The sequence below is a fragment of the Pempheris klunzingeri genome, chromosome 9 (genome assembly GCF_042242105.1).
Source record: "Pempheris klunzingeri isolate RE-2024b chromosome 9, fPemKlu1.hap1, whole genome shotgun sequence".
Classification (NCBI taxonomy): Eukaryota; Metazoa; Chordata; class Actinopteri; order Acropomatiformes; family Pempheridae; genus Pempheris; species Pempheris klunzingeri.
The window spans coordinates 25,894,842-25,908,220 of record NC_092020.1 but is presented as its reverse complement, the minus strand read 5'-3'; the positions used below and the strand labels follow the sequence as shown (position 1 = coordinate 25,908,220).

The following is a 13,379-nucleotide window of genomic DNA, read 5'->3' as shown; positions in this document are numbered from 1 at the left end:
CAACAAAGAAAGAAAGAAAGTTTTCTCTCCTCCACTAAAAGTTAAATATCACATTGTGGAAAACTGTACAAAGCAGCGTTTAAACCTTCATTATTCCTGAGTCCTGTTCTCTAAAATCCTTGTTTTAGTGAATGTAGTCTGGTGTGTGTGCAGAGAGCGATATAACGGCTGTTTGTGGTTAAAACAAAAGGATCTTCCAGGTCTATCGTACCAAAATATACCCAGTTTACTGAGATGTAAAATAGAGATGCTGGGTAAACGAGAACAGCCAATGTTTGGCATTTCTTTTACATTTGTGTTTGATAAATGATGATAAATGCTTCTAAAAAGCATTTTCAGCTATAAAAATGTTTGATTTCTAGGTTTCTTTTCAGTGTTTAAACGGTGGCTGGACTCAGTATTTATAAATCCCAACACATTACTTGTATCTCAGTGATGCTACATCCTTCTGTAGTCTGTTGTCTTAATCTTTCAATGCTCTGAATTTTTCATGTTCTTCTCATCGTATTATTTTACGTCACTTTCCGGTTTTAAATCCTTTCATTTTACTGTATGTCAAAGTCTATTATATATATACGTGACACTGGCTTTTATTTGACTGTTAAAGCTCAGTTCTAGTTATTTAAATATTAACAATCAAGCAGGACCCGTCCCGTCATTAATCGTTCTGCAGATGTTCCAGCTTTCGCACGTAATTTTGGTGTTTTTGTAGCTGTGAGGGAAGTGAACATCTCTGCTCATAAATGTGTAAATATTCATAGCTCTGACCTGCTGTTCGCTGCGTCTCCTCGTCTCCTCTGATGCTACAAATCTGCCGTCAAGAAATTAGTTTAACACGTAACCCGCCTCCCCTTTCTTCTCCTCCCCGTCTCTCCCCCCCTTCTTCCTCTCCTCAGTCACTTAGTCGCCTAATAACAGAGCGCTCCGATCAGCAGGACGCCAACCAACCGTTTGATCACTTTCACAGGGAGGAGAGAGGGAAAAAAACCAAACAGAGAGAGCGATAAATACTTGATTAAATATATAAAGAATCCCCCTCCTCTCCTCTCACCTCTGAATTATCTCCCTCTCCTCCTTTTGTGGTTTATAAAAAACATCAGACAGCAGGAGAAAACGGCGGCCGCGGCCTCCTCGCACAGAAAAAAAAGAGAGAGAGAGAAAAATCAATACAAATTACGATGGAGAAAGTGGCACTGATGCCTGGAATTGCAGCATATGTTTACACTAAATCAGGCAATCTGTCTTCATATGGGCGGTGTAATGCGTGGGGGTGGGGGGGTCAGGGTTCGCGCCGCCAGCCGCCGCTCTCCAATTACTCGGGCTCTTTGCAGGGAGGCAGCCGGTATCGATTGGCTAGGAGGAGCGCGGGGCCCTGCAGGCAGCCAATGGGGCGCTGGGGTCAAAGTGCGGCGAGATTTTAATAAGGGGACGTAATGGGCTTAATTTCTACGGAGGGAGGAAGGAGGGAGGAAGGAGGGAGGAAGGAGGGGGAGTCAACTCTGAGCCGCCTGTCCAGAGGTTCATTAAAAGCTTCTGGCTTTGTTTCTTTCCCCATCTGTGATCTCGTCTTCCTGCGATGAGGAGGAAGAGGAAGAGGAAGAGGAAGATCCCTCCTTGTGTTGAGGGTGAAAAGCTTTTTTTTTTTTTTATTCTGAAAGGTTGTCGGTTCGAATCCGAGCAGAAAGCAGGAACTGCAGGAGGTCATTTTTAGAGACCAGTGAAGTTTTCAAACATGAAAAGATTTTTTTTAATATATGTTTATTGATTTTTTGTTTATAGAAAAGAAAAAGAACAAAACAAAGAAAGCAGAACGTTCAGATCAGAAACAGGTGGACAAGACAGATGAAAAGATTTTTACAAATGATGAACATTTCCTTTTGATGGAGCTGCCACGAAAAACATCTTTAACATCTCTGCTTTTCTTACATTTTTGTCTCAGCAACATATTTCTGTTTATTCCACATTCACCATTAACATGCACCCTTTTTTTTTATTCAGCATTCAGCTCAAACACAACCTAAACTCCATCAGCTCAAACAGACATGGCTCAGAGAGGCTTTCCTGGGATATATACTCACCTCACACCTGTATGAAAGCCCACTCCTCCAGGCCTCAGGTAGAGGTTCTGGTTGGTGCTGTCGCTGGTGTCGTGAGTCTAATGTTGGTCGCTGGCAGGCAGGTGGGTTTGGAGCTGTTGATTAAAGAGAAACTTGGCACCAGCACATATAGTTTAGTGAGATATAAGTACAGTCAGTGCAGTTACAGACTCTGTGTTCGGCGTCCCCGGAGAGAGACGCAGTTACACCAGTAACTGTCGATCACAGTTGTTGTTTGGAAAGAAATCAAGGGCCTGAGACCAACAGCTGTTACGTAAGAAACAGAGGGGAATTATTTATTTTGGGGTCGCATCTGGGGTGGTCGTCCATCAGACACTAAACCGTTAGAAACACACGATTTAATACAGTCCAGTACGAAAGGAATGAAGTAGAAGAAGAACGGTTTAAAACACCAAAGTCACACAATAAGACAAACTAACTAACTGACTCCTGAGTCCTGTTCTCTAAAATCCCTGTTTTAGTGAATGTAGTCTGGTGTGTGTGCTGTTTGTGGTTAAACCAAAAGGATCTTCCAGGTCTCTCTCTGTAGGGATCCTTTCCATGATGCTGTCACACACTTAGAATAACACTCTGAGCCTGTCAGTGGATCAAACAAGCTCTTTTAGTGGACCTACTGTGATCAGGTGCAGTTGTCCCAAAGGATCACGTTGCAGCCATTGCAGCCCGTTTGGTGGCTGCTGGCTGAGGTGATCTACTGGACCAGTTCCAACACTTTTACTACCTACCAGTCACTCAGACTCCAGGATGAAATATACTGTTTCAGTTCATATCCTCACCATCGTTTATTCACTGTAACCTCCATCTTTCCTCAAACTGAATGAAACCGTAGCTGTCACTGAAGCTTTGGCGATTGTATATTTATATATATATATATATTTATATACGCTCTGTTGCTCTCCCACCTAGATTTATCCTACCGAGATCAAATTGAGAATAACATTTTTTTATTTCTAAACCTTTTAATGAGACCTTTAAGGTGGAGATGGAGTTGGAGGGAACGCTAATCTGCCTCTAAAATCTGAACAGCAAACGTGGTCGTGAGGTGTTTTAGTGGAGAATCAGAGGAGGAGCGACAGTATTAAGTCACTAAAGCACAAACATACAGTATAATATTGCATAAATGCTACAGATTATGTGATGTAACGACCCTCCAGGCCTCCGGCATGACGATAAACCGTGTCTGTGAGCAAGGCGTCCTGCGGCAGATCACAAACTGTTCCTGCTCCGATGCAGATGAAGAGTTAAACACCACAGATCTCTCCCCGTCTCTCTCTGAGTGCAAATGGGTTTTTTATTCAATTGCAGCATTTCCCATAGTGCCTTTCACTTGTTTTATAAGTTTGGATGTATGTACACGGCGTCGAGAGGCAATCCGGTTTGGGACTCGCCGCTGATTGCTGCTCGCGTCGTCCCGGTGCATTATCTCCATTCACCCTCTGCTGCTCTGCATCGGCCCCAAAAAGGCTCTTTGGGATCCAACAATGAATCCCTCTTTCATTCACGGCGGGCGGAGGTAATGGATTCAGGCCGCGCCGCTCTCCCGCTTCCTCTCGGGGAGGCGGGGGAGGCAAGAAATCCAACATGGCAGCCCCCGCGGCGAGGGCCACGTCCCTCAGTGCTCTGTCACCCTTCAGATATCATCCCCACCCCAGTCGCAGCCTGAAAGCCTTTTTTTTTCTCCTCTGCTGCCGCTCCGACAAATTTGATTTAGCAGCTCGCGGTCGCCCATTCCCGGGGAAAGAAAACAAATATTGTTATAATGGTAATAACATCTATTTGGAGCGCCGGCGACAAACGGCGACGGGGCCCTTTGAAGGAGACCCCTCTGCGCCGCCGTATAGCTGCCTTATTCTTATTCATGAAAGCTGCGGTTATGCATATTAGCGCAAACTAGCTATTCTACTCACCGGCATTTGGTGTGTCAATCATCCTTACAGAGTACAAGAGCCAACGGTGACAAAAGCGGAGTGGGCAAGATCGGCTGACAAATTGTCCCCAAAGTCAAATTTGACAGCCTTTTATGATTAATGGGCTTGATTATGGAGAAGTATCTCCCTGAACTCATTTCCGGGTGTTTCTCCAGCTCAGGAAAGGGGAGGAGGAGGAGGAGGAGGAGGAGGAGGAGGAGGAGGAAGGCAGATTGTTTGTGGAGGTGAATGAGCGCAGGAGAGGAAAAAAAAAAAAAAAAAAAGAAAAAGCAAAAGAAAAGGGAGGGAAGGTTGGATTGAATTAGCGGCGGAGGAGCGGTGAAAAGGCAGAGCGAGGAGGACAGATGGAGTGTGAGGTCTCACACTTAATAAACAGCAGGAAGATAAGAGAGAGAGAGAGAGATCAGCTGACACCGCTCGCTCGCCCGCTCTTCTCTGTTAGCGTTCGCTGCTAATAAGAACCAACAGACTGAAGCTGAAGATCACTGGGAGGTCGCTCCTTCCTGGGGTTTTTTAAACGGCTTCTGTTTTCAGGCCTCAGCGGCTCCTCGTCCCGACTGAAACGTGTCCGAGCACCGAAGAAGAAGGAAGCACATGAAGTTGGCACCAGATGTTTGCTGGGATTTATTGTCGTTTTATAGATTTCTGCCAAAAAAATCGAGTCGTTAAAACCTCTTTTTTTTTTTAAAAACGAGTGCAGTGAGAATACTTCAGTGAAAGAAAAACTCCTGCACACCTCCTAACTTTATGAAATGTACTTATTTACCTTCATCAGGTGTTCGAGCAAACAGTTTCCATTTATTATTGATCGAAGGAGGATAACGGGTGAAAGAAACACACAGTCAGTTGTTACGGAGTGTATAAAACACCACCAAGTCAAAAGATTAGAACACAAAAGGTGAATATTTAATGTAAATGTGGGAAAAGTAGCACGACAACCACATCCAGACGTCTGGAAGTCAAAGAGTTTCACCTTTTTTACTGGTTTCACTGACTTTTATGGCTTTTATTGTTTATTATCTGTCTATCTATCTATCTATCTGTCTATCTATCTATCTATCTATCTATCTATATTAAACTTAAAGGACTTTATACAGACAAGAATGTATAAGAATTCATATAAAACATGTTTATATTTCTTTAACTTCTCGAGCAAGGAATCAAAAACAGTCTATATTCTGTCCACAGTCTGTCAAACTAGTGTGTTTGGGTTTCAAGGGAAGAGCCTGAAGCTTCAAAAACTATAAAATAAACTTGAAAAAAACAAGTTGGACTTAAATATTTCACTCAAACGAACCAGAGAAGGTTGTTAGAAAACATAAAAGACTGATGACTTTATTAAAGAAGAGTTGTGACTCAGAAAATTAAGCGTTAGAACAAACACACAAATATGTTTATTTTTCTGAGCTGCTTAACAAGGTGAAGTGTTCGGTAACTCCCTCATGATCCCCGTGATTTCAGAGATTACTGCACTGAGAGGAGTCCTTGAAAGCACCACGTGTGTAAAGCACATTGAGTCTTTGTGGGGTTTCATTTAGTTTCCTTGTTTTCTTTCTTTTCTTGTGTTTTAATGAGTATGTACGTTTGTTCTGTATCCTCAGTCGCTCTGTCTGAAGAACTCCTTTAGAAATAAACTGAATTTTACCTAAAGCGTCTCAGATCTGTGAAAGTCTGCCGTCAGAGTGTGCGTCTGTGCTGCTGTCTGTGCTCGTCTGTGCGTCCGGCTGAGTTCGTCCGTGTCGTCCTAACCGCCGCTCTCTCTGTCCGTCCTGCAGCCTTGAACGAGCCGACCATCGACTACGGCTTCCAGAGGTTACAGAAGGTCATCCCTCGCCACCCCGGGGACCCCGAGAGGTTACCTAAGGTCAGTGGAGAGAGTCATTAAGTCATGCATGCTCAGGTCAGAGGTCAGAGGTCACTTTCAAGGCCAGGAAGTGAACTTTTGTGCGGCAGGTACGTCCCAGAATGCACCTGTCAGTCAGAGCTGCTGCTAATTGAGCTGTTTAATCAGGTTTTACAGGCACATTAGAGGCCGTTTGTCCCTCTGTGGATGCCGTAGTCCACCTGCGCCGCGCAGGTTTAAGGTTTCTTGTATTACTTAACGCAGCACAGGACCGTGTTGCCTGATTGGATTTGTTGGTTCTGCTCGGCACGCTCTTGGCACCGGCGGCGCCTCCTCGCTGCCAGCCGGGCTGATTGTTCCCGATCCCTCAAACAGGAAACAGCTGTTTGTGGGAGGAAATCCTGCTGCTGCTCTCGCCGCTGCGCTTTGTTTCCCCTCGACTGGCGAGGAGGAAGACTTGGACGGCGGCAGGTCGTTGGCTGAGACACGACCTGGTGAGAGTAGAGAGGCAGGTGATTGGTCCGTCAGCCAAGTCACCTTATTGACGAGTAACAGATAACTGTGTCGTCCATCCTGCAGCTGGAGCTTTAAAAAAAATGACATTTTAAGTCATTTTATTTTCATTGAACTTCAATAACTCATTTTTAAAACTCATTTTATTCATAATTTTCATTTATTTTCTTTATCTAAAGCTTTAATGGTGTAACTCTGAGTGGCTAAATCATCTGGTTGGACGAGAAAAGAGGTCATTTACAGGCGCTGACTGCTGATTGTCAGTAGTTGAAACACTGAGGGAAGTTGAAGTGGCCGTGGAAACACAGTTACTTGAAGAAGCTGAAGTGGCAAAGAAAACGGACATACTGAATGGAGTTAGTGTTTAATTTTAAGTTAAAATGTTCATTCCACTGATGTGTGATAACCTAGGCTGGTCGTATCAGTTGAAGTGGGGGTGCTGGGACAAACTGAAACCACTGGAAGTGTGTAAATTTAAAGAAGATGTCACTTGAAGTGTGAGCACTGAAAGCAGTTGAGGCGGCAAACAAGGATGAGAAATGTACACATGCTGAAATGTAATACATGTGTAGTAGTTGAAATAGTGAAAGGAGTTGAAGTGGCAGTGGAAATACAGTTACTGAAAGAAGCTGAAGTGGAGCTGCTGTGGAGCTGCTGTGAGAAACTGAAGGCAGATGAAGTGTATGAATGGAAAGAAAATACCAGCTGAAGTGTGAGCTAACGTCTAAGCACTGAAAGCAGTTAAAGCAAACTGTCTAAGAGCAATGGGAGTTGTGGAAAATGAAACTGCTGAAGACTTGAAATGGTCTGAAGCACTGAAAGGAGTTGAAGTGTCAGCTGCAGTGTACGCGCTGAAACAGATCGGCTCTTGGTGAAAGAAGAGTAAGAGGTGAAATCAGTGTTTCATTGTGGACAAGCCCAGTTAAAAAGTGCAGACTTTTATTTTGAAATGTACTTTTTTGGTTCCACTTTCTTGGTGTTGAGGATGTTCTGTGTTTCCTGTCACAGTGAACTGAATAAATTTGGCTTTTTCACTGTCGGTCGAACAAAAACCAGATGTTTGAAGACGCCATTTTGGTCTGTAGCACTTTTTTCTGACACTTTTTGGACCTAAAAAACTGGATTCTTTGGCAGGCGAATCAATAATGAAGACAACCTTTAGTTGTAGCCGTGGTCTAATTTAAGTTTGGTAACGTCTTAAGATCACAGCTGAATCTGAAGCAGGTTTAAAGCAGGAAGGTGTTTTATCTCTGGTGAAATGAAGGGAAACCAGCGGCCTGGAGGGAAGAAGAAGCACATTTAAAAATCTATTAAACAGCAGCAGGTTTTGGAAAACAGTCAACGGTGAAGAAAAGTGTCTGTGATTTGTAGTTAATGGTGTAAAAAACACAGGAAGCTCCTTTAAGATTTGTGTAGAAACACATCAGGAGTGAAATCTGGATCCTGGTTTCAATATTCGCCCACAGAAAGACATTTGTATGCACACACACACACACACACACACACACACACACCTGCCCTGGTTAGTATGAAGAGATTATTTTGGCGGCTGCCGGCTGCGAAGGCTAACTGAGGCAGATTCTTTGAGGCAGCGAGCGGCGATGGCGGTCGGCGAGCGTCAGATGGGCTCTGACACTCGAAAGCAGCTGCCAAATTGAAACCATTTATCAAAATCTGACATCGGAGATCCAGTCACCAAAAAAGCAGTTTATTTGTAAATTGATACTAATAGTGAGCATACATTGTCTGGCCCCCTTTGATGGCCTGATTTGCAGCCAGAGTGGGACGTCAAACACCCTCCACCCTCCCCGCTGCCTTTTAAATATTTATTTATTCAAAAGAAAACTCAATAAGACCACAGGTTTTCCCCCCTCAGATGTTTTGGACTAGAGAGGAAAGCGGCGAGCTGTTGGCTCAGAGCCGGCGGAGAGGCGGCAGGACGGCGTGTAGCCGGCGGGGGATCATGTGACCGAGCAGCTACGGGTTAACTCGGCTTGTCACTTCTCTTTTGTTTTCACCTGCCGCCGCTCCTGCAGAGGACAGGAGGAGGGATGGAGAGAGATGTTTTGGACGGCGAGGGTTTTGTTTTTGGACAGGCGGCGCGACAGAGAACAGATTGATTCGTCGTAGGGCGTCAAGTGGAGGATTGTGGGTGAAGAGGGAGCGCGTGTGATTGTTCACCTACACAGAAATAGTGAATATATAAACCTGGAGAAGGAACACACAGCTGATTTTATCTGAAAGATGGGAAACTGAAAGTGGAATTACCTCAAAGATTGGTCCAGGACATGGTTAGCTTAGCTTAGCACAAATGCTGGAAGCAAAGGGGGGGATCTGCTAGCGTAGCTACATCAAATTAGCCTCCAAGTCTGACTGTTAGCTAACAACCTTATCACCAAACCATCAGTAGGGCTTTGTCGACAGGACCAGGGGGGAAGACACAGGTGGAAACTCAAAGCTAACTGGACCTAAACGCCAAGATTTATAGCTTTATCTCAAATATGTTTAGCCTAGCTTAGCACAGAGGCTGTGAGCAGGGGGCAACTGTTAGCGTAGCTCCACCAAAAGAAGAAACAACATTAAAAAAACAAACAAAATATTCACCAGAAAATGACCTCTTTAGGTCATGGTGTGTCGGGTATGATAGCTGACGTTAGCCGTCTTCTCCACAGTTAGTTTCATTTCTCTGCATCCAGGATGTATTTAGCTTAGCTTAGCTTAGTTTAGAACAACGTGGTAAGGCAGGGAGAAAGTGTTAGCCATGTTAGCAGCATATAGCCAGTGTGGCGACATTATGTTAGGTATTTATAGGTAGTAATATCCATAAAGAGCTAGCATTCCCTGATGTTAATATTGCTATCTGGAGCTAGCTGGTGTTATACCAGTGTTTGCTTCCTGTTAGCGGCAGAAAACACTGTTTTAATATTAGTGAGTTCTCATAAAGTCCCCAGATTTTAATTTTGTCCTAATTGTCCAAAATGTGTAGAACAGAACAACTACCGAGTGTCGGGGTATGTGTTTGGCTGGTGTGTTTAGCCTAGCTTAGCACGGCCGGAAACAGGGAAAACTGTTAGCCTAGCCCCATGAAATCAGCTCTGATGCTCTGCACATGTCTTGTTAGCTAACAAGCTAGTCACCAGTCCATCTTTAGTACATTTGTGTTTGTGCACCTGCTCAGTAAAGCGGCTGTGTGAATGAGATGAGATGTTAGCGTAGCAGCAGCAGCAGCAGCAGCAGCAGCAGCAGTGAGGGCTGCAGGTCGTCTCTGGCTGCATGTGTCCTCTCTCTCTCTCAGTCTGCTGCACGGACGCTGAGGTGTCCGCTTGCAGTCGAGCCAGACTGGAAATGAAATTAGAGGTCTGAACCTGATCCAGGAGAAACCCCAGAGGTCAACAGTGGCCAGTTGGCCTCGCAGCCTGTCGAACTGCCCTGTTAACCGCCTGCCTGCCTGCCTGCCTACCTGCCTGTCTGTCTGAACTACTGTATGGACAGACAGACATAAAACAATGCTCCCTTAAATATCTCAAATAATTCATGAATCATTTATCAAAGAGAAGCAACATTTAGTGCTTTACTTACTGATTTCCTAACCATTGCACCTTAATCTGAATATTAAAGGTTTTAGGTATTAAGGTATAAAAAAGCCAGACTCCATTCACAAAAGCACTAATTTTACTGCTGCCTCAATCCATTCGTTTTGTTGTTATCGTGTGTTGCACAAATATTGTATTGAATCCTAAAGGAACCCTTTAAAACACACAATGAAGTATGCTGGTTTTTCTAAAATAAAGGCTGTCCAGTGATGAGAAACACACCGATCTTGGTGGTGAAAAACAGTGAAATTAGCTGCAGAAATTAAAACTTCCGTCCTTTTTTTCCCTTCCCTCTCTTTTCTTGTGATTTGTGAACCACAAGGTGGAGATTAAACGTGTTTGGCGTGTTGCGTGTGCACCTTTAGCTCTGATCATTGACCCCCATCCTGACTCGGGGGGGGGCGTCCGTCCGTTCAGGGATTATTAATTCCAACCCACTTCATGAATGAGGAGATTTCCTGCTCTCATTGAGAATAATGAGCAATATTCAATTCATGAGCTGAATTTCAATCCATTTCCTCTGAATGGAATTAACCCCACACCATGTCCCACATCATTAGAATACCGCTCCGCCTGATAATCGCTAATCTGGAGATCCAGCGCGATGCGGCTCCGCTCCTCCTGCACAGCGCGAAGGTCCATCCATATTTTATAGAGATCAGCGGGGCGGCGGCTGTATCTGTAGCTCTGCTCGGGGTGATTTATCATTGTTAAGGCCGCTGTCTGATGGCTTCTCCTCCAGGGTCACGCTGATCCCTGTTCGCCCAGCACCTCCTCAACCACGGAGCCGGCCCCCCGTAATTAAGCCCCTAGAAACCAATGGAAGAAAATAGAAAAAATAGAGAGGGAGGAGGAGGAGGGGAAAAAAAAGGAGGAATATGTCAAGAGATGGACGGAAGAAGGGCAAGGTCACGAGGGTGCAGCCTCCCAGAAGTGTTTTTGGGAGGAGTACGGTGTGATAGCGAGAGGTTTTTGTTTACTTTGAGAAGAAGCTGATTTAAAAAGAAAAAAATCAATTATTAACAAGTCGTTTAGTCCATCACAGGGACGGTGCTTTGTTTTTATAAAGTAAAATTGTTCTTTTCGTATTTCAGTTAGCACAAAGTAGCACAACCCAACCAGACTCTGTGCAAATTTTTGCGTATTTAAGGAAACATGCCCTCACATCTTTGAAATGTATTACACAAGAGAGGTAAGACTGGAGAGTTGGAGGAGGTAAGGAAAGGAGGGAGGGGTGAGGAGGTGTGGAAGTACAGGAGGAGATAAAGAAGGAGAACAGGAGGTCAGGAAGGAGAGTACTTAATTACACAATTTAAATTTTCTTTAAATTTTCTCTAGATTATTAATTATTAATTATTAAAGCCAGATTATTTAGTTTTTTTGCCTGAAAAAAGTCACATTTACTGATATTTCATCTGTTATATTATATTTAATAACCAGTGTGTGATGACGGAATATTAACTCCTTCATTTCATTAAACTCAGATATTAACAGACTTGTTGGGATGAACATTAAACTCTCTTAAGGAGTCTGGAGGACCGAATGTGAGCAGATTTACCTGTCAGGAAGTGAATATTTGAAAATTAAACTGGCAATTAAGGAGGATGATGATGATGATGATGATGATGATGATGATGATGATGATGATGATGATGATGAGAGGAAGACGGTTCTGTCAGTCTGGTTAAACTGTAATAGAAAAGAAAAAAACATTTATTGATCGATCTATTTAACAAACTCTCTCTCTGTGTGGCTCAGACCAGTTTTTCTCAGGCTGAAGGGGTTTCTCCTCCTCCTCCTCCTCCTCCTCCTCCTCCTCCTCCTCCTCCTCGGTGCTGGGTTGATTAGACCCACTGAGGATGAACCAGTGAGTCTTGTTTCTCTCCACCTGAACACTCCCTGTAGCTCCCTGTGTGGGTGTATGTGAGCTGTGTGTCCACCTGCCGTCCTGCTGCTCTCACATGAAACACTCTTGTTTCGGTTGTTTTGTGCTGGTGGCTCTGACTGCTTGGTATCCTCGGATATGTTATTTATTCATTTTCTCATTTATTGTTTTAATAAAGGATTCCTTCAGACGATCAGCTGGCAGTAAACATACAAGCTAGCAGATTAGCTTGCTAGCGCTACAGCCGGACGTTTTATTATCTTCCTTTAGTTTCCCCCTGATTGGTTAAATCCAAAGACTGTGTGTCAGAGCTGGTCGTACCTGTCGTGACGTCACCTGTTAGTTTGTGGACGCTGTTTTTCAGCCTTGACTTAAGCTTTATGGACTGTTTTCCTCTAAATGGACCATAATTTAAATGAACATCCTGCCGTGCTGAAGAAGACTGTGAACGGGTTCGTTTTGGTCGATGAACATTATTATTATTATTATTCTGCTTTCTTCAAACTAAAGAAATACAAAATACTGACTTAAAATGATTTTATTGATCTTAAAGTTATTTCATTCCCTTTGCTATCAGAAGTGCATCCATGGCAACGGTCTGCTGTACAGAAACAAGAGGCCGTTGCTATGCTGTAGTTGACCAATCAGAATCGAGTATTTAACAAAGCCGTGTGAGGATTTAGTGTCACTATACATCAAAACTTTCTAGTTGCACACGTCCATCCACCCAAAGTCTACACGGCCAATCCCAGCGGACACAGGGCGAGAGGCGGGGTCCGCCACGGACTGGACTGGACTGGACTGGACTGGACTGGACTGGTCGCCGGCCAATCACAGGGCCGACACTCAGAGACAAACAAGCACTCACACCTACGGGAAATATAGTCACCTGTTAACCTGCATGTCTTTGGACTGTGGGAGGAAGCTGGAGAACCAGAGAGAACCAGAGAGAACCGGGGAGAACATCAAACTCCAAACAGATCGGCCGGTCAGAGATTCAAACCTGGAACCTTCTTGCTGCTAAAAAAGAAATAATCTGTTTGCAGTTACGATCAAACGCCCTCGTGGAGGTTTGATGTTGTAGTTGAGGCAAAGACTTTTAGGTCACATGTGACGAGACGTGTTCCTTCATCATCACTGCTGCCCCAAACACTCCCTACAACAGCACCACACCTGGATTCATCCGCCGCTGAAAGTAGTTCCTCCTGTTTGAAGTTAAAAACTACAGCTTCAGGAAACTGCGGAGCCTTTTTTTAAACATGAAAGTGTTTTTAAGCATTTACGTCTTCGGTGGGAACCAATGGGCTCCGAGCGGAGAGCGACGGGCAGGAAGTAGATTGTGATGTTGTAACTGGTTCAGAGTCTCTGAAAGGACCCAGATGTTGTTATTGTGCTCTGTAAACATTCAGAGGTGTTTGTATTAAATGACTGTTAATCTAACAGAGCCGAGAAAAGAACATTAAAGTTGTTGGACTCAAACCAATTTAAATTAATTATCCA

At 44.1% G+C, this 13,379-nt stretch overlaps 1 protein-coding gene across 2 annotated transcripts in view; it reads left to right on the top strand.

The window, feature by feature from the left end:
• LOC139206753 (transcription factor COE1-like) overlaps positions 1-13,379 on the top strand; it is a 157,918-nt gene that overhangs the window by 123,762 nt on the left and 20,777 nt on the right. For both annotated transcript variants that reach the window (XM_070836325.1, XM_070836324.1), the window contains exon 11: positions 5,821-5,909. In XM_070836325.1, coding sequence (XP_070692426.1) covers positions 5,821-5,909 — 89 coding nt within the window. The remainder of the gene's footprint in view (positions 1-5,820; positions 5,910-13,379) is intronic.